The 26,293-nt window shown below is 24.0% G+C and overlaps 1 protein-coding gene across 1 annotated transcript in view; it reads right to left on the minus strand.

The window, feature by feature from the left end:
• LOC111618450 (C2 domain-containing protein 3-like) overlaps window positions 1-26,293 on the minus strand; it is a 55,323-nt gene that overhangs the window by 24,435 nt on the left and 4,595 nt on the right. Inside the window, exons 4-21 of the mRNA XM_023359998.1 lie at window positions 26,020-26,177; window positions 25,182-25,456; window positions 23,355-23,476; window positions 21,562-21,677; window positions 19,133-19,285; window positions 18,238-18,468; window positions 15,463-15,618; window positions 14,190-14,291; window positions 13,994-14,083; window positions 11,818-11,922; window positions 11,006-11,138; window positions 10,164-10,283; window positions 9,915-10,043; window positions 6,972-7,078; window positions 6,298-6,474; window positions 5,812-6,209; window positions 5,054-5,201; window positions 4,857-4,908 (exon numbers count right to left, since the gene is read on the minus strand). Of these exons, the coding sequence (XP_023215766.1) occupies window positions 4,857-4,908; window positions 5,054-5,201; window positions 5,812-6,209; window positions 6,298-6,474; window positions 6,972-7,078; window positions 9,915-10,043; window positions 10,164-10,283; window positions 11,006-11,138; window positions 11,818-11,922; window positions 13,994-14,083; window positions 14,190-14,291; window positions 15,463-15,618; window positions 18,238-18,468; window positions 19,133-19,285; window positions 21,562-21,677; window positions 23,355-23,476; window positions 25,182-25,456; window positions 26,020-26,177 (2,772 nt within the window). The remainder of the gene's footprint in view (window positions 1-4,856; window positions 4,909-5,053; window positions 5,202-5,811; window positions 6,210-6,297; window positions 6,475-6,971; window positions 7,079-9,914; window positions 10,044-10,163; window positions 10,284-11,005; window positions 11,139-11,817; window positions 11,923-13,993; window positions 14,084-14,189; window positions 14,292-15,462; window positions 15,619-18,237; window positions 18,469-19,132; window positions 19,286-21,561; window positions 21,678-23,354; window positions 23,477-25,181; window positions 25,457-26,019; window positions 26,178-26,293) is intronic.

Below are 26,293 nucleotides of genomic sequence, written 5' to 3' on the forward strand. Positions count from 1 at the left end.
TATTTTACAATTTTTCACATTTACTTGATTATTACGCCATAATTTTAACATTGTTTCCATCTCAGCGATAATACTGTGACGTTTACGAATGATGCTTGAATTTAAAGATTGAGCATTTTTCACAGCTTCGAGAATTTTTTCTTTGCCTTTTATAATTGTTCTGACCGACAATTCCGGTAGATCAAACTTCTTTGCCAATTCACAAATTTTCATTTTTGTATCGAAGTCTTTAATAATGGGTACGTTCGTAAAGTCAAACGAGTTAAACGCGTTAGTAACGAATTGTTCGAAAAGTCTAATGAAATAGGAATAACGATGTCGTCATTCTCTTTTAACTCGTTCGACTTTACGAACATACCCAATGTTAACTTTACATTCCAAAGATAAAGTTTTTCTTTTCTTGTTTGATGCAGAAGAATTAGTTCTACTTCGTTTGGATGACATAGTAGAGTCTCTCAAGTCTCCGTAGATATAACAAACACAGAAATAAATAACACAAAATAAATTGTAGCTATGTGTGGATTCCACGCAACACATCCGAACATGTAAGCCGAACAATAGTGTGGGGGGAGTGAGTAATCAAGGGTTGCATGGCGCTCAAACAAAAAATGAATCGCGTAACTCCGGGTTCGCGTAAGTCGGGGTATTACTGTATATTAATTTAATGTAAAATGGAATATCCTAAAGATTATTTTAATATTTTTAACTGACTTGTGAGAAACATTCATTTAAAACAAATTACTAAATTTAAATTATCATCATTTGGAGTCACATTTATAAATTAGATTTTAGAAAAAATAATGTAAAAAGTTATTTAACTGACACTATATTATTAATTTAATTATGTTATTATTAACTTTTTACAAATTATTTCTTATTGACAAGACTATGTCTTCTTTATAAAATCATACTGCACGATATTCTTACCAGCATAGAGGTATGAAGGAGTACGTGTCGAGAGTTGATATTCGGCACAGAGTATTAGGTGCCCAAATCATTTGCGCATAAAAAAATCCAGACTCATAGGTAATTGGGGGACCAAGAATCGAGTCAAAATAAAATACAAAATGGCAACCCTCTTCTACAAACAGGCAAAACAGCCACCTCACCCCACTGAAGTCAGGTAAGGGAGAGTACCACCCACAGTCATTCTAAGAAGTGAACTCTGACCTTAGGACTGAACACGTAGTTTCTTCTATGTTAAATAAAATTTGTAATCTAATTTTGTAAATTTGGGAGTGCTTCAAATATGACATTAAAACGGTTTTATGTCGTTACAAGTGGGTTTTTTTTAACATTATCTAGTACAGTCGACCCCCCTATAACAAGGTAGATACGCTCCTGTTTTTATGAATCCAGCTTCTAAGAGTCCAGCCAATCACAGCCCGGCACGTATGCAGTTTACGGACAATGGCTGTTTGAAAGGTTTCTTCCATAAAATTAATCGATTAGACTAATTTGACTCAACATTTCCAAAATACGTATAATTTTTTGGGAATAATCCATATAAACTATGCCATAAACAAAAAATTGTAGGATTACTTACCGAGTGTGCACCGTTCAACTACGCCGTTGCTTAAGCTTGTTTTCGTCATGGAGATTGTCATTGAATGGAACTCGCATGCTTCCTGATAAATTATTTTTTTTACGAAAAATTCACTGAACTTTAGAGACATCTTTAATATAAATATAATTTTTATGGACGTTAAATAATAAATGGTTTTTAGTAGGTCCGCTGCTCATTTAAATTCAACGGTTTGTGCAATCCTGTCGCAATGCAAGTCGGCGATGACGTTTTACCGAATTATAGGAGTTTTTTTAGCATGTTTGTACAAATACTGTCGCAATTTTTTCACCGTGATATAAGAATCCGAACTGTAGGAACCCGTGTTATGGGGGGGGTCGAATGTATAGTAAAATCGTAGGACCGATAAAAATTTTACATTATATTAGGGTTGTCGTTACATTCGATGACATTATAATTGGGTTAAACTGTATATCGTTTGTGCAAAATAAAAAAATAATTTCAGACGACACAATAGCCACGATTATTTTTTTAAAAACGGGAACATTTCATTACGCATTGACAAAAATTCAACCCAGGCCAACACACAGCAAAGAGAAATTTTGAAATTAGATAGGTTAATTTCATCGAAGATGCATCGTGGACGATCTCGTGGTCATGGCCGGTGAAGTTTGAATGATCGCACCCAAAAGCAGCGATATCAAAGAAGATAGGAGAATGAGAACAAGACCTGCCTTGAGCATCAAAGTGATTCTGTGTCCGAGACATAGTCTTATCCCAAATACGGTTTTGCCATTTTACTTGTTTCTAACATGATTTATTTACTTTCATATTCAATGATTATGTCATATAATTGTTTTCAATAGTATTTTTAATTCATTTTGAAAATATTATTTTTTTTCAAACAATTTTAAATTTCTTCTTTGAAAATCAGGCAATAAAAATATAATTTAAAAATTATCTAATTGGACTATTTCAAATTATTCTAGTTTTATTATGGTTATTTGTAGGTTTTGTATTTTGTAATTGTGGTTTATGTTATTTGTAGGTTTGTATTTTGTCTGTTTTCTGTAAATAAATATTTATTATAAAATTTTGAAAATAATTTCTATATAATATATTTTAATTTTTCAAAACCAATAAAATTTATTATGAATTGACCCCCAAATATTTACAGATCAAAAACTAAAATCAATCTTAAATCAAACATTTCTGTCTGTTCTCCTATCTTTCCTTAATCTTGATAACAAATTTAAATAAATAGAAATTGAGATTATATATGGATAGCTTAGGAGACAAAAACCCTAATTAACTATATACAAACTTCCAATGCAAACCAGAAGTCACGCAATTTTAATTCAAAAATTCCCCCTGAAAGAAGTTAGATAGATGACCAGCATGACTTGATTGCTAAAGAAAAAGTATGATGTACAGGAACAAGATACTGCTAATTTGAAGGCTTATATTTTAAATTAAAAAATACGATTAAATTGCAACTCAGCATTGTGACAATGTCACAATAAAACAATCGCTCATTTTTAATTAAAAACTTTTCAATATGTTGTTATTTTAAACAAAACTGTTAAAAAAACATGTTCATATAGTTGAATGAGTTAAATGAGAATGACATTGACATTACTCTTACTTTCACTAGATATTTTGACCATTCATTTACAATAAAATGGCTGTTTCAAACATCGAAGATATGAATGTTGCTAGTGCAGTCTTAACTGAAATATTTTTCAGAGGTTGCTTCAAGTGGACAGCTATTTGTATCATTTCACCTTTTAATCCACAATTTAAACATTTAAGTAGATTTAGAAGCATCAATATTGCCAGACACCATTTTCTTCACAAAGTAAACTAACTATTTCCTTTGTAATTTTCATTAGAGTTTCATTTCAAACATCACCAACATCGAGCATATGCACTGAGTGGAATTTGTACTTTACCACCAACTCGTTAGTAATGCACTTAAGTCGTTCAACTTTACAAACATACCCTATATATATTTCTTGACTGGCCAGATTGCTGAGGTGTTAATTTAATAAAAGATACTTCTGGCTTCTGAAAAGTTTATAATCAAAAAATATACTGTAAGTGATGGATTTAAATCAGCATTAAAAACTCCTAAAACAGATTTTTAATCTGAAAATATTTGGGATTATTGTAATTTTTAACTTCTGAGAAAGCAATTAGTTATAATTAAAGGAACTTTGAATCAATTTATATATTTAAGACATAATTATAAATCAAATGAAATAGTAATACTAAACATGCATTCAAAAATGAAGTTGAAAATATAAACTGCTGCCAATTTGGAATACATTCTCTAATTGAAAAATATAAAAACAGATGCTAACGTTTTAGTCTACATAATAAAACACTTCTGAATACTCAGAACAAAAATTTAAAATTGAAATTTTATGGATGTAATTTCTGTTACAATGACTTGAGCATCAGTTTGCATTTAATACATGTATCAAAGAAAGTGTATAGATTAAAACACAACAAAATGATATGCTTTTCTGTTTAAAAACAAAATATTTCTGATAATGTTACTTATTTCTTAATTCCCATATTGATGCTGTCAAAAATACTTATTATTATTGGATAGAAATAATTTCAATATATACATATTTTCATAGGCCATTGTATTATTAATGTTCAATATAAAATAGTCATAAAAATGATAAAAGTGAAACAAGAACTAACAATTATATAAAAAAACAGCATCTTAAAATAATTAATATTTTATAAATATTATAACATAAAGTTTATAATGTATTATGCTATGACAGAAATAAGTTTATAATACATTTTGAACTTGTATTATAAACTTGTTTCTATAATAGTTTATGAAGTTTTCTGTCTATATAGTAGAAAGACTAACTATCAAAAAAAATAAGTTAAGATAATATAAGAAATTCTATCATTGCACAACTTTTATTGATCCAACATCTGAAAATTCACATTAATTATTTATGAGTACATTATTACAGTCAAACCTCTGAACAATTGCCATGTAAAGAAAAAACGTGACCTTTGTTTAAAGATGGACATTTGGAGGTTATTTTATATACAGTTTTTGTTGGAAAAAACTGACTGCTGTTTAGAGATAATCATAGAGGTTTAAGTGTATTATTGTACTGTATAAGAAAATATAAAAGAAATTCCAAAATTTACTAATAAAAATTAATTTCATAACATTTCTTACTTATGATTCAAATAATATTCATTTACTACCAAATGATTCACATCTTAGTAAAATAAAAAAATTTTAAATAATTAAATTTTCTGATACAAAATATATAAATAGTTAAGTACTTACTAGGAGAATTTGCATGTTCATCTGCTGCATGCCATATTTTAAACACCAAGTTCTATGAAATATTTCATAAACCATAAACGAATTAAAAATTATATAAATATAACATAATACACATTCCATATTCATTACAAATAACTTCTGTAATACAGCCATCAGTGAAACATATTAAAGATAAATAACTAAAGACCAAAACTTACCATTTCTTGATTTTTACTTATCATCTTAAATGAGACATTTTGATGCCAATCCCAAACAGGACTGCAGTTATTATTTACAATATTTGTGTAAAAAGATTCTTCATTATTTATATTAAATGTTACATAAGGTGAAGGAGAAATACTAATCCTGAAAAACAAGGAGAAAATTTAACTATCATATAAAATAAAGTTTAAAAATACATTAAAATAAAAAAGTTATTTGAATATCAATAAAATATAGAAAATTTAATAATTATGTTTAAGAAACATATTTCTTACACACTAAACAATTATCATATTCTTACAATAACAATATTATAGTAAAAATATTTCTCACTAGCTTTAAAAAATACAAAATACAGTAAAACAAAGTTGACAACCTCATTAAAAAAATCACTTAAAAATGTTTCAAATTAACTAATTTAAAATATTCAATTATGAATGTATATATATATAATTGTTTCTATATTTTTAAATTAAATTTTATTTAATTTTTATGATATTAAAGTAAATTTTGTAAACAGTAAATAATAAAAAAAATAATTAAACTGTTTGTATTTTTTCAAATTATTAATAAAAATGCTGGTCTTTTTTGTAAGTATATAGCATATATTCTTATAAATGAGATAATATCTTATGTTATTTAAATGAAGGATTAATTATGAGCTATAATATATTCAATATTTAATAATAAGACAGTTTAAATTTTGAACATATTAAACAAAAAAAAGAGAAACAAATGATGTTAATATGTATACCTTTCTTTTTTCATTACCATAGGCAAATGGAGAGCTCTTTCTATAAAAATGTGTGTATAAAATACAAAATCATTGTTTTTACTACAAAACGGCATATCTGAAATTCCGGAGTTTATGTCAGAATAATTGTGTTTTGCTACTAAATTTTTACTGTATGTTTTATTTGACACTGAGGCATCTTTTTCTGGTTTCTCCATTGTACATTCATTATTATTTTTTGGTAAATTAGTTACTACATCATTTTTTCCATTCACTTCTAATGATTTTTCTAGACTTGGATCTTCTAAAATTTCAATTAAATCCAACTGAACTGAATGATCAGCTTCCAATGCAGAATGAACTGATGTATTGTTTGTCTTATTTGTATTATTATGATCATTTTCAGTAAATCTTGACCCCTACAAAGTATAAATACATTAAGATTTTAGTAAAGTATTTATTTCAATTAATTATCTAAAAAAAACTGTTAAATAGAAAAATATTTACCATATTAGCATCTCCTTTCCAATATTTAAGATTAATTTTTATGTGATCAACTTTTAATCTTGTAGAATTTGTAAAATTTGTTTGAAAAGGTAATTTGTAAGTTTTATATATTGGTTCCTCGGAATCAGTTGTATCAGTCTGGATAAAACTGCATACATCATTTAATAATAAATAAGTCTGTAAATATAATAAAAGTAATATTTAAAATTCAAAATTTAAATATATTCTCCATTTTTACATATAAAAATAGATTCAAAACTTTTTATTGTTGTTGTTGTTATTTTTATTTGTAAACTATTACTGAAATATATTTTTACATGTATTAATTAAAAATTAATTTTATAAACTTATAATGATATTTAATGATGGTATACTTTAATCTAAAAGACATAATAAATTTTTAAAACCTGTAAAATTAAACAGATATGCTATAATTTACATTAATGATCTAAAGCCTAATAAAAAATTGGTCAGTATAGACTGTTGGCAAATAAAAAGCAGATTAAAGAAGGATGTAAAGAAAAACCTTGTGTCAATTGTATTTCAATTCATTGTGTGATGTAAACAAAATAGAAAGGCAGACATGGTTTCAAATTAGGAAAACAATATTTTAAAAATAATAAACAAACTGTTGTGTTTACAGTAATGTTAATTAAATAAATTAAATTACTTACTGATGCAAGTAATTCAATCCTTTGATACGGATTATAAAAACTCCCCCATAACTTGATAGGAAGTTGTTTCATTAAAATACTATCTTCATTTTTCTGTGATGTAAATTCTATTTATTCAAAGTTGTAAAATAAATATTTATAAGTTTGTTGTTTAAAAATAATTCATATTTAAATATTAAATAAAAAAAATAAAATGTTTATGCTAAAATTAATGTAAAGAAACAAAATTCTTATTGTATTAATTGTCTACAGCAATTTATGATAAATTATTCCTAAATTTCCAAACAAATAAGCAATAGATATATATATTTATCATAAATAAAACAAAACCTTCTGCAGATATTAGCACTTTAAATGCTCTGCCTCTGTTCAAGATTAAATAGAATTAATTTGTATTAAAATAAAGTTCAATATCAAATTAAATCAAATCTTTGAAATCCAGAAAAAATTTTTTGATAAGTTTTAAAGGTATTTATGACATTACAAAGTATCTAATATAAAGTTATATATTTAAATATTACAGATCAATATAATACGTAAAGAAATTTAAAATTATTATCTATCTGATTTATCTTAAAATAAAAATTAAAAAATCTAACGTTTTTATTTTTAATAAATCAACAGAAGTTTCTATGTAAAACAAAAACAAATTTTGATTTTACTATCTTTAATAATAATTTTCTTACAAATCACTAGTTTATTTAGGACTTTTGAGTAATCTTTAAGTGGCAGATTTATTAATAAACAAACAAATTTTTCACAAAAATAATAATACAGTAGAAATGTTAGAATGTAAATTTTATGAACAAAAAGCAAAAAAAACAGAACAAAAGTTTTGTGTAAGATTTGAATTAATGGCACAAAGATTCATCTTGAATGGCAAAAATTAACTCCTTAAGCCTCCGGCAATTTTTGATATTAATGTAATCTATATATATAAAAATGAATGTGTGTGTGTGTGTGTGTGTGTGTCCCCTTTATGCATTACCACACCGTTTATCTGACCGCCGTGAAACTTTGAGAAGTTGTTTAATATACTCCGGCGAAGGTTTGTGGCATAGTACGATTGCCATGAAGCTTTGGGAAGTTTTTAATACACTCCCGCGAAGTTTTCTGGCATTTACCCTACGATAGATGGCGCGCGTTTACACGAGCATTCGCGCACAGTGTGTTCGATCAATTTCAAATTGCAAAGACCATTGTCCCCCTTCAAAAAATATCTGTATATATGCATTTGTAAACTGTTATTTACGATATTTATAATAATTTTTTTTAATCACTTTGATTGTTGCTGCTTCCCTCGTGTTACATAATTTTTTTTTAACCGAAAGCAGCACAACATACTGTCCAACAGGTTTTGTCGACACAGAAGATTCGGATCATTCAGTCAATCTGGGACAATGGCGTGATGAGCAAAAACACTTACATAAATGTGGTTGGCAAAAATCTAACACATATAGTTGTGACGCAAAAGTGTTACGTGACAAACTTGCACAATATTTATGTACTGAAGGTGCCGTAGAATGNTAAAATTATAAAGGATAAAAATATATATATATAAAAATGGGGAATATCGCACTTCTGACAATCGCTGCGAGTGTATGGGCTAAATTTGGAGAATCCATGCTTCTTGCATGGACAATTGTATGAGGCCCGCACACGCGTCGGAAAACCTGATTTATTCGTGTACGCACCAGGCGGAAAAACAAAAAATATCGTGTATTTACAAGTACTCCAATAAATAAACAGAATTGAAATGACACTTTGAAATGTTTTCCCGATGAAAATGAATAATAATAATAAGTTTCAATAAAAGTGATAAAATGAAAATTTAATTTTATCATAACGAGTTTGCTTGAATTTCCTTTCTTCTGAGATCGCAGCAATGCGCGACGGGTAAGCTAGTTAAACATAAAAAATACTTAAAACTGAAAAAAACGAAAGAAATGCGTTAATTTTGAAGAAAAAGCTTCAAATTTTATTTTCCTTTGTCTCGCCTTTCTGTGAAATTTGACATTGATGAGTCATTGTTTACACAGCTGGATGACCTTGAGAACAGCTGGAGTCGGATTTCCCGGGACATTCTCATAGAAGTCTCGGGAGGCGATGGGTTTATAGTAGGGTGAATACTAGTTGGCCGTATATTTTTTAATATTTTTAAAAAATTCAAATTTTCATTGCGATTTCCGACCCCCCCCCGACTTAATTAAACTTATATATAATAAAATCTATTAATTAAAAAAATTANATGTCTCTCTCCCCCGTGGGGAAGAATTTCGAAAAATCCCTTCTTAGTGTGCGTTCTCCTAACGTACCCTAACTGTGTACCAAATTTCAAATCTAATAATAATAATAATAATAATAATATAATATAAGAAATTATTATCATATCATATTATTCATAAATATCAGTTCATTCAATTTTGCTGAATGATGAACATTAAAAAACTCAATTAATTCAAGAATTAATTCTCTATCCTTATTAATAATTTTTTTATCATAATCTACATTAAAAATAAATTCCATGCAAAAATGCTGTTATTGAATGCAAAATAATAAAAATTAAGTTCTCTATTATAAATATTATTACTAGAAAATTATAATTGTGACATGTTCATCAGTTAAAATTAGCAAACAATATATGAAATTGAAAGCTTTGAATTTCATATATAATTCAATAAAATTCAAATTATTTATAATAAAATTAACTATCAATCTATTGACATATAGAAAAAACTAATAAATGACATAAGTTATACAAAACAGCCCTCAATAAACTTAACAGGAACTTTTAATAGAGCCTATCTTAATGTAATATAATACAATATTTTTCTTGAACTTCACTCTGTTATATGAAATAAATTTTCATTATACAAGACTGAAAATTTATTTTAATTACTAGTCAACTAAAGAATTGTAATAAAGCTTATTAAATAAACTGACCTTTTAACAATATATTACATATATTTTCATTTTCCTTTAAAATATAAGTATGTTTCATTTTATGCTGAAATGCTAAATTAGGTATAAGTAGTTGTATATCACTCTTAAACAAACAAATTTCCATATTATCTGTAAATCAAAATTAAATATTTTACAGTATTTAAAAAATTATTTACTATATATAATTATAAAAATTTCAAATTATTAAACAATTATTATATTAAGTGTTTACAATATTTAAATATGTACCTTTGTACTGAGAAGGAAAACAATAAGTCATATAACATTCAGCTTCACCCCAAATCAAGTCTTTATTTATTTCTAAATCACCTAAACTTTCAATTGAGAATTCAATAAAATGCTTGATTTCTGTTGAAAAATGAAAAAAATAAGTTATATAAATAAAATATTAAATAAATAAATATTCATAAGAATCTTTAAAATTCAGCTGAGAAATAAAAATTCAATTAATTAAATTAAAAACAGTCAATTTTTCTGGTCTGGTGAAGGTTTTTATTTATACTTAAAGAAAATACTTTATAACTTAGTTTAGAAAAATATATATCTTAACTTAAACTTATTGTTTAAATAATATATAAACTAAAAGAAAACATTATGTAATTTAATAAATATTACTATATTACATTTATTACTTACATAAATTTTAATTATTTTATTCTATTTTTATAATGAAAACTTAGCTTTCAGTAAATTTGGCAAATTTATATTTTTTTAAAGCAATTCTCCTACCATTTATTAAATAAAGTATTATTTAAAAAAATATAAATTTACTAAATTTATTGAAAGCTAAGTTTTCATTATAAAAATAGAATAAAATAATTAAAATTTTTCTGAATAATAGAAATAATAATAAGAAGAAATTTAAGTTAAGATGTATATTTTTCTAAACTAAGTTATAAAGTGTTCTCTTTAAATATAAATAACTAAATTTTAAAATAAAGAAAAAATTTGTCTGACTAGAAAAATTGAAAGACTGCCTTAATTGAATTTTTTTTTCTTAACTGAATTTTAAAGATTTTTATATTTATTATTTAAAAAATTTTATTTTTTGATTGAACTAAAGAAATCACCTTTATTATTAGACTTATGAAGTTTCTCATTTAATCCTATTTTTTCTTTATTAACTGTATTTTTAAATTCTGTCATGGCTTCATTTTTATTTTCAGATTCTATTTGTGAATATTTTTCAATTGCATTTTCAATCTGTAAAGAAAAAAATGTTTTTACTTAAATATTTATACTGTCTTATTTAGATTCCACATAAAACTGTAGGATTTCTAATTTAACTTGGATTATTTTTTAATTGATATAAATTAGATTATTGGAGAATCAAGTAAAAATTACTAAATTAAGTCACATATGATTAGAATTAACTAATATTTTAGTACTCTAGAAATATATTAAACTTAAAAATTATTAGAAAAGCTTGCATTTTTAAATAAAAATATTATTTAATTGAAATAAAATTAATATATTAATGTCATTATTATATAAATCAGAAAATTTAATAACTGTTAATAAAATATTTTCCTTTCTCTTATTTTTCTCCTCAATCAGATTATAATGAGAAAGCCTATAAACTATTTATAAAATTAACTGGAAAAAATAGTTAAGGTACACAATGACAATAAATATTATTATTCAATAGTTTCTAGTAAAAAAATTTTTAACAATATACAGAACTTTAATGTTTATAACAGCATATCAGAAGTATCTAAATTTAAAAATTATTATTATAAAATTTAAAGCAGTTTTAATTAGATTATAAGTAATAATCTGAAGAAGAAGCAAAGAAATTTCAAAAACATGAACTGAATTTGATCTTTAACTACTTCATATAAAATTTCTAATATAATTAACTCAAAATAATAGTAAACTTTACCTGCACTAATGTTCCTAATGCAAACAAAATATTTAATTCACCATTACAGTGGTTTGTAATAGGATGTACAACAGGAGTATAGCCAGAAGTAGAAATGACTGGAAACTAAAAATATAAAATAAATGATTAATATATTTTATAAATTTATTATATATCAATTCTAACATTAAATATATTGAAATATAATAATAAACTGCATATCATTCTACAAACCTTAGATAGCAAATGACTTTTGGCTAATGCTGAATTATTGAATACTAAATAGAAACAATGTAATGGAAGTTTACACAGTCCTCTTAATTTCTACAGGAAAAAAAAAATATACAAATATATGTTAACAATTGAATTCAGATAAAAATATAACAAACAAACATTATTGTACCCTTACAACCTTACAATATAACCTTACTTTTTGTTCTGATTTCTGGTCATTTCTTTCCCAAATTTCAATTACCATTATATTATTATTAGTGCTCTGAAGTAATTCATCATTTAGTAGAACTGGAAAAATCTAAAAGTAAATTTGATGATTATAATAATTAGATGAATATTTTATGAATATTTATTTTATATAATAATAATTACAATAAAATACAAAAATGAATAATTTATTTTGTAATTTAGTTTAAGGTTAAAAAAATTATTATAAATAAGTTTTTAAGCCATTTCGTTCTGTTTATAAATAAAACATTACTTTGCATAACCTATTAGTTTTATATTCAAAATTTTATTACATCTTTTACTTTTAAATCTCATTACTATAATTCTAAATAAGAAATTTCATTATTTCATTCCAACTTTCAGTTATTTTCTTAATATAATTTTAATATGTTAAAAAATAAATAAAAAATAATAATTTTTACTTTAATATATTTGTTTCCTGAACAGTTTAATATTTTGAACATTTTTTATAGTCCAAATAACTTCTCTGTGTGTTCATAATTAAAAATATCATTCAATTTATTAATTAATAAATATATTAAATATAGATAATTGATATCTTTGATTAAAATTACTCTGCACTTTGTTATTATATTTTACATAATGTTTTCTTTTAGCTGAATATAAAAAGAATGTTCTAGTATTTTAACTTTCTAATTGTCAAAAAGAAATAAAATCCTTATTGAATTTGAAAACTTTTCAATTAAAAGAATTCAATGCATTTCTTGGTATTTCATTTAAAAACTAACTAGTTAATTATATTTCTTCCTTTAAAGTAAGCTGTGTATGTAAGAATAAGACTAAAATATAAAAATTTGCATTTCCAAAAATTAATTTCAGTTTTTAAACAGTCTAACATGTCTTCTATTAAAAATATTGTATGAATATAAAATGTCTGCAAGCTTACATATAGTACTAATATTTCAATCAAAATAAAAAAGTAGAGAAACTAAAGGAAATTTTAAGTGAAACTAAAGCCTTCACTTGACAAGCTGAATCACATATAATAGCAAAATTATTATTATTTGCTCTATATTCACCCTCAGTGTTTATTTTTATCACTATTTAATAGGAAGTTTTTAGTGTTTCAATCCAATTTTAGCAATAGTAAGTAGAAAATACATTTCTTTTATTACTATGTAAAATATATTTTTCTGTAACTTCAATACAGATTAAATTATTAATGTAGCATCTCAAGCAACTAAGTTATCTGTAAATGCTTATAAATAGAAAACGTATACCTGAGTAAAACAAAACTGTGGTTGTTCAGGATCATATAAAATATCTCTAAAAAATCCACTCTTGCTGAAGAATAGTCGAAAAACTACATGCAACCATTTTTTCTTTCCAAAATTTCTTCCATCACTTATTTGAAGTAAACAATAGAGAACATCATTCTAAAATAATGAAGAAATATCTATAACATATCTCAAAAATTTGTCAAACTATTAAAAATTATATATATATATATATAGGTATACCTCACCTTATGTCGGTAATTGGTTCCAGGAGAGGCAACTTAAGTCGAAAAATGATGTAAGACGAATTTACTTGTCACTAGGCTAAACCACAAATAACCATTCCCAGTTCTGTACTTTATTTATAAATGCATTTTTAATAATATATGGTTAATAAGAATCTATTTTAAGCTTACAAACAAATAAATTTTAGTTTTTAATATAGTACAGAANAATATATTGAAATATAATAATAAACTGCATATCATTCTACAAACCTTAGATAGCAAATGACTTTTGGCTAATGCTGAATTATTGAATACTAAATAGAAACAATGTAATGGAAGTTTACACAGTCCTCTTAATTTCTACAGGAAAAAAAAAATATACAAATATATGTTAACAATTGAATTCAGATAAAAATATAACAAACAAACATTATTGTACCCTTACAACCTTACAATATAACCTTACTTTTTGTTCTGATTTCTGGTCATTTCTTTCCCAAATTTCAATTACCATTATATTATTATTAGTGCTCTGAAGTAATTCATCATTTAGTAGAACTGGAAAAATCTAAAAGTAAATTTGATGATTATAATAATTAGATGAATATTTTATGAATATTTATTTTATATAATAATAATTACAATAATCTACAAAAATGAATAATTTATTTTGTAATTTAGTTTAAGGTTAAAAAAATTATTATAAATAAGTTTTTAAGCCATTTAGTTCTGTTTATAAATAAAACATTACTTTGCATAACCTATTAGTTTTATATTCAAAATTTTATTACATCTTTTACTTTTAAATCTCATTACTATAATTCTAAATAAGAAATTTCATTATTTCATTCCAACTTTCAGTTATTTTCTTAATATAATTTTAATATGTTAAAAAATAAATAAAAAATAATAATTTTTACTTTAATATATTTGTTTCCTGAACAGTTTAATATTTTGAACATTTTTTATAGTCCAAATAACTTCTCTGTGTGTTCATAATTAAAAATATCATTCAATTTATTAATTAATAAATATATTAAATATAGATAATTGATATCTTTGATTAAAATTACTCTGCACTTTGTTATTATATTTTACATAATGTTTTCTTTTAGCTGAATATAAAAAGAATGTTCTAGTATTTTAACTTTCTAATTGTCAAAAAGAAATAAAATCCTTATTGAATTTGAAAACTTTTCAATTAAAAGAATTCAATGCATTTCTTGGTATTTCATTTAAAAACTAACTAGTTAATTATATTTCTTCCTTTAAAGTAAGCTGTGTATGTAAGAATAAGACTAAAATATAAAAATTTGCATTTCCAAAAATTAATTTCAGTTTTTAAACAGTCTAACATGTCTTCTATTAAAAATATTGTATGAATATAAAATGTCTGCAAGCTTACATATAGTACTAATATTTCAATCAAAATAAAAAAGTAGAGAAACTAAAGGAAATTTTAAGTGAAACTAAAGCCTTCACTTGACAAGCTGAATCACATATAATAGCAAAATTATTATTATTTGCTCTATATTCACCCTCAGTGTTTATTTTTATCACTATTTAATAGGAAGTTTTTAGTGTTTCAATCCAATTTTAGCAATAGTAAGTAGAAAATACATTTCTTTTATTACTATGTAAAATATATTTTTCTGTAACTTCAATACAGATTAAATTATTAATGTAGCATCTCAAGCAACTAAGTTATCTGTAAATGCTTATAAATAGAAAACGTATACCTGAGTAAAACAAAACTGTGGTTGTTCAGGATCATATAAAATATCTCTAAAAAATCCACTCTTGCTGAAGAATAGTCGAAAAACTACATGCAACCATTTTTTCTTTCCAAAATTTCTTCCATCACTTATTTGAAGTAAACAATAGAGAACATCATTCTAAAATAATGAAGAAATATCTATAACATATCTCAAAAATTTGTCAAACTATTAAAAATTATATATATATATATATAGGTATTCCTTGATTAATCAGTTAATTAATCCCTCAATGCTACTATATATATCAAAATTGCATTAATCAAATACATACATATCTCGATAGTTGATTAATGCAATTTTAATATACCCATTCCTACCTGCTAGAACAAATTTTAGTTAATAACAAATATTTCTATTTTAAAAAACAAAAATAGCAAATTCACCAACAGCTTATTTGCTGATAAAACATATCTATGTTAAGTAAAGACAGCTGTTAAAGCCACATTAATTAAAATTTCTGCCACACACAAAAAAGGGATTGCTGCAATTAATTTAATCAAATCCTGCATTAAGCAAGGGATACCTGTATGTACACACTTATATATACATACAGACACAGCAAATGAACAGCTAGATTCTTCATTAGGCCATAAGGCTAAATAATTACTAAGCAATTTGAATTTGCCAAAAGGCTTATTTAGTAATTATTTAGCCTTATAGCCCAATAAAGAAGCTAGTTGTTTGTTTGATATTTGTAAAACTATGTAGTTGTATTACATATATATACAGGGTGTCCCAACGAAAACGAAACGACAGAGATATCGCGTTCGTCCAAGCAAATCGCTCGGACAGGTCGATTTTATTCTCAAGGGGGACATTTTCTGCAATGAAGTTTTTGCGATTCTGAATACAACAGACAACAAAATTTTTAAAAACTTATTCATTTTTTATTAACTAAACAAACATTTATTTCAAATAAAGTAACACAAACTATTAAAAAACATAAAAAAAAACCTTTTAAGCTAGACCGCATATGCAAGGAAAATTAAGTTGATCATAAAATTAAGGTTGATAATGTGTTATCTGTTTCCAAATGTTATAATACAGTATTTTGAGATTTAATAACTTACTGTAAAGTGACATAAGAACATGTAACTGTCTTGACAAGATAAGCAATCTCATCTTCTTGACATGACCTATCTCTTCAGAAGTCATACCGTGAGATGCCTCTTCGTCTACGTCAACAAGCTTATTTCACATTAAGCTTGACCACATAGTGAGTCAATTCGAATTTAAGATTATTATTATTTTTTTTGTCGGGATAAAAATCGTCTAGCACACTCGTTTTAACCGCGCTTTTAGTCGTTCGACAGACGATGTTGGTCGCCATAGGAACGCTACTCGGACAACATCTGAAGACTCAACCACACATTGGTTAAAAGACATCACGCCATCTGCGGACGCCCCCTTGAGAATAAAATCGACCTGTCCGAGCGATTTGCTTGGACGAACGCGATATCTCTGTCGTTTCGTTTTCGTTGGGACACCCTGTATATTGTTTTTACTCAATAACATATATATATGTTATTGAGTAAAAACAATTTCTGAATTTGGTATCATTTCTGAGTTTTATGAAAATTAAGTTTCTTCTCTAGAAAATTAAAAGACAATAGTGTTTATTCAGAATGTAGTGTATAAAGAAAGATTTTATTATTTTAAAGGCCTAAATCTGTTTATGTGTATGTAAGTGAATTTTCTTTAACTCCAACTTTTTTGTCTACTTCAGGTAAAATTTTGTTTTGTTGCTCTTTATGTTACAACAGATAGTATAAACTACTTCATTTGTAGAAATATTAACAACTCTTGAATTTCTTGAAATCTCTACTCTTCTCAATTCTTTAATCTCTACTTTCTCATAAAAACTATTCCTTCATGCTTGATGGGAGAATTTCTAGTATGATATAATATTTAATTACTATCAATGTAATACAACAAATAATGTAGCTATCATATAAAATTTCAGTGCATCATCATATTGTAGGAAGACAAATTTTGCTTACTATATATTTAGAATAAATACATAAAAATGTAATAAATTTGCTTTCTGAATTATCAGTGATATTATCATTTTCCAAAACAAATTTTTAAAATCAGGTTTTAATCTAATTAATAATGATTTGGAACATAGTTAAGTTGACATTATATAATAATTTATTGACTTTTAGTCATCAATAAATTATTATATAATAAAAGAAATATAAAAGCAACAAAGTTGCTATTTATTTGAAAGAATGTAGTAACTTTAATATTTGAATACTGTACTAATTAAAATAAAATGTTACTAAAATACATTTCATTTTAAATAAAAAACAATTTCATATAAAATTGAAATTAAAAAAAACCTTTTCCTTTGTATTATGAATAGAGTGAAAATTTAAAGAAAGTATAAAACAACAAATAAATTCTTCATAAATTAATAAAGTAAAATACATAAAGTTTTTGTGCTGAATATTTTATTTGTGTTTTATTTAAGGAAGATCTTAACATTAAAATAAAATTATTTTTCAAAACAACAGGGCATTTCATAACTATAAAAGTTACATTAATAATTTTGTTATATTTGCTATTAAAGGAAATTAAGTTTTAAAGAATAATACAATATGACACATATTAAACATAAGTTTAATTCATTCAAAAACAAAGAAAAATTAAATAGTAATTATTAAAGTAAAAAAACATATTAAAGTTATAATATTAACAATATTTCTAATAATTTCAAAAGTATAGAAAACTCACTATAATAAGATTTTTGTAAAAATCAGGACTATCTTCTGATATCTCTTTAGATTTAGATACATCATCGATGTTATTTGTATGAGTCTCATTCTTACCAGATTCTGTTTCATCATTCTTTGAAATGTCTGTAATTTCATTTTCATTAAATTGTGTTTTACTTAAAGTTTTAGATGATGTTGAACTTTCAGAGTGATGTACATTTATCCTCGATGTAATCAAAGATACTTCTACCTAGGTGTGGAGATACATAAATTAAATATTTTATGTATATACTATACATCAAATCTGCAATGAGTTTTTATGAAATCTTTATTAAAAATGTTTACAAAATTATCTAATACTATTTTTAAAATTTAATAATTTGTATAATCTATTTCTGAATTAATGTCCAAGGTGCCTGAATGTACAACAATGAGATTAAATTGATTATGAGGAAAAAAAAAATTGAAAGCTGAATTTGCCTATGTTTCAATTTCGATGTTAAACAAAGATTAGTTTTGAGTTAAACAATTTAAAATATTTTTGTATTCTTTACTTTTCAAAATAATTTAAAATAGAAAATATATTTTAAAATTTTGTATACAGTTCTCTTTGTATCACTTTTATCATTTGTGAATGTAAATCAAATAATTGGCCATTAGTTTTCTGATAGATTTTAAGAGAAAGTAAAAAAAACATGTAGTCTACTTACTTCTAAAATTGATTCATTTGAATATTTCTCAATTGATTCATTTGAATATTTTCAAAATAATTTAAAATAGAAAATATATTTTAAAATTTTGTATACAGTTCTCTTTGTATCACTTTTATCATTTGTGAATGTAAATCAAATAATTGGCCATTAGTTTTCTGATAGATTTTAAGAGAAAGTAAAAAAAACATGTAGTCTACTTACTTCTAAAATTGATTCATTTGAATATTTCTCATTGACACTTTTCTCTGATACATTTTTAGTAATATCCTTAAGTGATAATGAACACACTGTACACATAGATCTAGCAGAAATTATATCTTTAATTTTGATTCCACCAGAACCTAAATTTACAATCTTAAGAAAAAATGGGTTATATTGTTTAAATATTAAATAAATAAATCAATTTTGCTAAATTAATTACAAATCTAGCATTATTATTTTGTTTTCACAAAATAATAATGCTAGATTAAGATTAAGTAAAAATATAATTACTTAAAGATTACATGCAAAACACTTTTATAAAAGCAAATAAATGTGGAAATAAAATACAGCCTTACATTCAAATAGAATAATAAATATATGAGAAAAACCAAGAATAAAGAAAAAAGAATTTAAAATAAACCTACAAAATATTCATTCTACATAACTAGTCAATCCTTAAGACAATTAACAAGACTGTACATTTAAGAGTCAAATTTACTTGGAATGGATTGTTATATGGTCATCTAAAATAATTATATAATAAAAATATCCCCTTAATTAATTGTCTAATAAAGCTACATTCTATTCATAAATTAAAGTATCTGATATTTGTATACATAAGAAATTGTTTAATATATTAATGAGTTCTGTTTTATATGAAAGTACAATTTGGAAACTGGATTTTTTAATTGAAATTGTGAGATCTGAGGGATCGTTTTTAATTAATATAAAATATTATTAAAATATTTTATTATCAAGGAAAGAATTTTAACACAAGGGATGAAAAGGGGAGGAAACAAACTTCCTTTCTTTTACCGAATAGAGCTACTCATTGTCCCGTGCAGATGAGTCAGCCATTCTTATAAAAAGAGTTAAGATTTCTCACCTTTGGGGGCAGTTCCCCGAAGTAGGATGTGCCACATAATAAGTGCGGAGTTCCCTGAAGATAATCTTCAGGGACTTCTTGTGAATGTAAGAACTGGCCACATAAGCGTCAATCTCTGTATAGACTAAAGATTGCCTCCCATGATATTGAAGAGCCCATATAGAAGACATTTGGAGACGCATAGAAGATTAATTATCCGATCCACATTATAGAAGACTACTACCACAAACACTACTTAAGTTCGAGGTAGTATAATTTCTTGTGAATGTAAACTCTCTCTCAATGCAAGTTAGGAGCTTTATTATTTTGTAATCCTTGTTTATATGATATTCATTTTATTAAATTCTTTTGTTATTGTTATAACATGGTCTCATCTCTGACTAAATTCAAAGCCTCCGTCCATTCCACTTATTCACGTCCCTCCCACTGGAGATTCCTCACGAACGTGTGACAGACCACGAAATTGACTATCTGGTGTCAGGAAAAAACAACTTTCAGGGGTCTCATATGAACCTCTGTTTTTATCTCTAAGTCTAAGGAAGCCATCCTTCAACGACCGCAGGCTAGTCTCATGACTAGATGCCGATTAAGCATTACATGAGTTTTACTAACTCCGTATCCCTGGCTAGCCCCTCACAAAATAAAATGCTTTCAAATAAACTTTTTGAGATTATTTAGACTTAAAAAGTATGTATTAAGATATGCAATTTGCCAACAGGAAAACAGATATTGAATTCACACATTCCTAATACAACAATTAATAAAATTTTACTATCAAGTTGTAAAAAGTGAAGATAATAATATATAACTTATTTTAAATCTTATATAAACAAGAGATTTCAATAAACCATTAGATAAAAAAATTTAATCAAATATTGAACTCATTTGGAATATCTAAACTGCTGCTATGAATTTAGAACAATTTAGTTATGAATATTCATAATCAATGGAGTCATCTTTTTCAGTTAAAGTTTAAATTACACTTAAAACATCATGAATATTTTTGAGATTAACTGGCATCTTCAGATCATTTGTCAAAAAACATTTGTAAAAATTAATTGAATTAGAGTTTTTATATTTTGGAACATAATTATGATTTATTAATGACATAGAAATACTTACAATTCTAAAAATAGAAATTCTTTAATTGTAATTTTAGAATTATAAGAAATGCTGGATTTATTCAGTTTTTTAAAACTTCTTTCTTTGAAAAACAATCTGAAGATACAATTTGGTCTCAAAAATATTTGTGAAATTGTCTTTCTACAGATTATGTTTTTAGTAGTATTTTTTTTTTTACTTAAATTTGTCCAACATAAATATCAAAATAAAATATTAATTAAATACAGAAATGAAAATAAAAAAATAAAACATAAAATATACTTAAAAGTTATAATAATAGCTTTTAGTAATAAAACATTTTAATTAATTCAATATATTTCTAAAAGTTTACAATTATTTTTAATTAACTTATTTATATTTAATAATGCATACTAATAAAAATAACTTCTTTAATAAATGTTTATGATATTTATTTACTCACCTTATGTATATCATGCATTCTTGCTTTTGCAGTAAAAATTAGCTCTTTTGATAGTAATTCTTTAACTGATATAGATTTTTTACAGGTAATATTTACTTCTTGATTAAATATGACAACTAAAGACATTAAAATATTTAAATTGAAATTTGATAATTAAAATTAAGATAAATTTGAAAATAATATTTTAAGTTAAAACAAAATTAAATTAAAATATTTATTTATTATAATTGTTATGTTTATTTATTATTAGTAAATAAAAATTGATGTAAGAAAACTCAAATGTATTATGTAATTATATGTAATATGTAAAAAAATACAAGCTTCAGCATATTAAAAAAACAATCTCAAAGTGAAACTTGTTAGGACTTTCTTTTAAACATGAATTTTGATATAACTTTTTTTCACAATTTATATAATTTTTACTTTAACCAGGTATTTTATTAACAATGAATCTGTTGATATAATTTTCAATATTGCTATCATTTTAGAATAGGAAAATTCTTCAATTTCACAACTTCTGAGAATTTAGTTCCAACATCAACTTGTTTCATTGCTGTGCTTTTAAATTTGAATGATATAAGAACTGAAATTATGTTGTAGCTATGATAAAGATTTATCATAAACATTAACTGTAAGCTTTTTCTCAGCTTCAGTCATATCAACAAATTCATCCTGTTTGAAAAACTATATAGATGATTTTATATTGTAACAATTCTTTATTTATTTAGGAAAATAAATGAAATTTTTATTTCACATTAAAGATAATTTCTTAAATTGACATCCATTAGATTTAACCAAAATATTATATGACTGTGTTGTTAAATTTAAAAAATTTTATTTTATTTATTTTAATGATTTTCACTAACAGCTTTCCTATAATTTATTGATTTTAAAAATTAATCTGTTATTCATATATTTACAAAAATTTATAATTCCTTCACAGTTAAAAATCCATTATTAGAAACTATATATTCAAGGTCTACTATGTTTATTCAGCCACAGAAAGAATGAAGTGAAGAACCTCATTAAAATTTATTAAATATCTTTTCTGTCTGTTTTGTTTTTTTTTTCTAAATTTTTAAGCAAATATAAAGTAGAAGATTTTGAATACAAAAGTAAAGATATTTTTATGTTAGAAATAAGCTAAAACTATAAGCTAGTGTTCCTTTGTACTTTTATGATGTAATGACAAAATTTACATATAATTCAACCAAACTAACTTTTTGGAAGTTTGGGAATCAAGACGCATGTCTACTATTTTCTATTTTAAAATTTTACAAGATACATTTAAAAAATTCCAAAAATTATATTTCAATTATCAGTTGTAAAGATAAACAAAATTTCTCTTTGTTTACTTATAAAAATTATTTTCTAGCAACGTATAATTTTATATTTTCAGAATATACTGTAATGTATATTCTTAATTATTTTTATATTCTATATTCTTATTTTTATATTTTATATTCTTAATTATTTATAAAAATTATACATTGCTATAAAATAATTTTTATAAGTAAACAAAGAGAAATTTGAGAAAGAGAGAGAAAGAGAAAAACAGAAAGAGAGCTGTTAATTTATATAAAACTAATGTTCTTGAAAGTTAAATTATGTTAGAACACACATTTACATCATCATATAAATTATTATATTTTATATTATACTTTTTACACAGAAATTATAGTTGATGTAAATAAATTAGTTAAGAAAGATATATAATATTTTAAATAATATGTTTTGACTAGTTAGAAAACTTTATAACAATAATATGTTAATTTTAAAAAGCAGTTACTTACCTCCATTCTTTATTCTCCTTGAAATAAACTGCAAGTTATCTGAATAATGCATTCTATGTCCTCTATGATCCCATGATTTAACTTCAGCAGAAAATGGTGGAATCAGTTCTAAAATATATGTTCTTCAAAAAAAAAAAAAAACTATTAAAATATTACCTGTACTAATGTAGATTATATTTATAAAAAATCTAATGTATATAAATAATAACTCTATAATAAATTTTGAAACTATGATTAGATCACAAAATAAATTTTATGAATATAAACCTAATATATAATTTTTTAGTTATAACATGATCTTTGATTTAATTATCATTACTTGGAACTAGAGGTAAGCAACATTACTACAGAACAATGGCATAATTACAATGCAACTTTCTTTATTCCAAAACATAATATACATTTAGATTAAATTTAAAATAGAATGATTTTCAGACTCTCTTAAGACTTATAACAAGTAATTTTTCACATGTACTTTCATGATTCTTTCCTACACTTTTTAGAAAATTTGTTAACTATTTTTGTTTAAGTGAATAATTATTATTAGTTATTATTTATAAAAAATATAAAATGAAAATATCAATCATCATTGTTTGAACTTTTAAAAAATAATAGTTTTAAATGTTCATATAATAATCTAACATACATGTGAGATACTGATATTTTAGACACAAGCAATGTTAATCTTTTTATAGTAAAAGTACCTTTATCTATTTTATTAAAATGTTATTAAGGTTGTTATCAGTTACAAAAATTCGAGCAGAATAATCAATAGAAAGTTTAAAAATGTTCTAGAAATGTTTGTTTAGGAATACAACTGTAAATATTTACAACAAAAATATAAAAATAAATAAATGAATACAATAAAATAAAATAAATAATAAACAAATGCAATGCCAAATGAATAAATGCAATAAATTATACAAACAAAATGGTGACAAAATAAATATAATATTTAATACCTAATAACAAAATAAATAAAAAATACTTAATTTTATAATTTATAATTTGTGTGTTCCAATATGAGAAGTTACACAATCTATTAATAACTTATCAAATAATCAATGGCATTCAGTTACTATGCTTTGAAATTTAATTTGTTGTATCAACTATTTCCAAATCAATGACTATGCATACATCTAAAAACTACCAATCAACAGCAGGACTATCGATTCAGAAGTTAGTGGCACTGAGACTGCTTTGCATCATTAAATATCACGGCATAAATCATTGATAACATTTCTACTTAAATTTGATTTCAATGCTTATGCACGAAAGATTCTTCTTCTGATTTTTGGTATGCACCACAGTTGCATTTAAATCAAATAAATTAATTGACATTCACATAAATGACATCCAAGATTTCATGTTTAAGGTTATGATAAATGAAATTGTCTTTCTTATTTATAACTTTATTCTTTATTCAGCTGGTATGTTATATAATATATTATTACATTGCATTTGTAGGTATTTTTATGCATGAAATACAGCTAAAAAGGTAAAAAAGGCTTTATTTCAGGAGTGAGGAATAAATTAATCCATTTTATATTATTTCTTATGAAAAAATTTGTTTGTTTTAGAACAACTTTTAGAAATGAATTATATTCGAAAACCAAGGTTTGTCTTTCAAAATAAAATTTCTAGAGCACTTTTCCTGTTCAAATATCTCTAACTGATAAAGGCAAAAGTACTTTTACTAAAAAAGATTGTAATGTTGTTTATGTTATATAATTTTTTAAATTTCACATAATTATAATCTGTAAAAATTTAATGTATAGATATAAAATAATCTGTAAAAGTTTTAATGTATAGATATAAAATAATTACCTTAACTTATTTTGTTCCAGCAAAGTAGCAACAGAATTATGTGAACTTTTCTGAGAAAACTTAAATTTTATATTTTTAATTTTCACTTTAATTGATTTGACATTTTCTGGTACACTTTTTATTTCTGAAGACAAATGAGTATTACTGTTATAATGTGAATCATTTTCTGGCAGTTCGACTTTTGATCTATTTTCTGAAGATTTACTAATTGGTTTTATTTTATACTGATAATTTTTATGAAATTTATGCATTGTTGGTGATAATTCTTGAACACTCTGAAAAAATTTAAGAAACTTAATTAAATATTTTAAAACACAGAATATTTAATTATATACATATTAATTACAACAAAACAATTAAAATTTTGAATTTTTATTTTATATAACTATTAAACAATAGTTATAGAATATATTTTCCCTTCAAAATTATTTTAACTTATTTTAAAAATTACACTTTATAATAAGAAACAAATATTTTATTAAAGTTATTTACTAAATTAAAATTAAATTATAAATCTAAATTTTAGATTCTCACTATTCTAACTCTTTAATATAACATAACTAATTTTTAATTATTAAAACTTGTATAAAAATAACATTTGAAGAATCAGTACTTATAAATTTCAGTACATCAGATTATTTCTGTGTACAAATTTTATGTGATATTCTGCATTAATAAATCACAATACAATATAGCTAATTATTAGAGTACAGAATATAAAATAGAGAAAAAAAAACATAAACAAGAAATTTTATAAGTTTCAATCACCACAGTTCTGTAGCTCCTTTGTCTGCATAGAAAATTAATTAAAATAAGAATTATTTCAATAATAATTTACCTTATCTTTGTAGAACAATTCATTAATCACAGAATCATCAGGAAGAGAATCTAAAGATTCATTTAAATCTGCTAATTGAGAATTTGAAGAGGAAGATGAATCACTAACATCAACTATATTCTGATCCTGGTTTATAACTTTTTTTTTCTGTGATCCACCTTGATATCAAATTAAAATTAAATTAAAATATTAAAAAACTTGCATTACTTTTTCTGACAAAAATAATTGTTGAATTGAATTTATTAAAAAACATTAATTATATATTATATATTTT

The sequence above is a fragment of the Centruroides sculpturatus genome, unplaced genomic scaffold, assembly GCF_000671375.1.
Source record: "Centruroides sculpturatus isolate CEXI.00-Female unplaced genomic scaffold, Cexi_2.0 scaffold69, whole genome shotgun sequence".
Lineage (NCBI taxonomy): Eukaryota > Metazoa > Arthropoda > Arachnida > Scorpiones > Buthidae > Centruroides > Centruroides sculpturatus.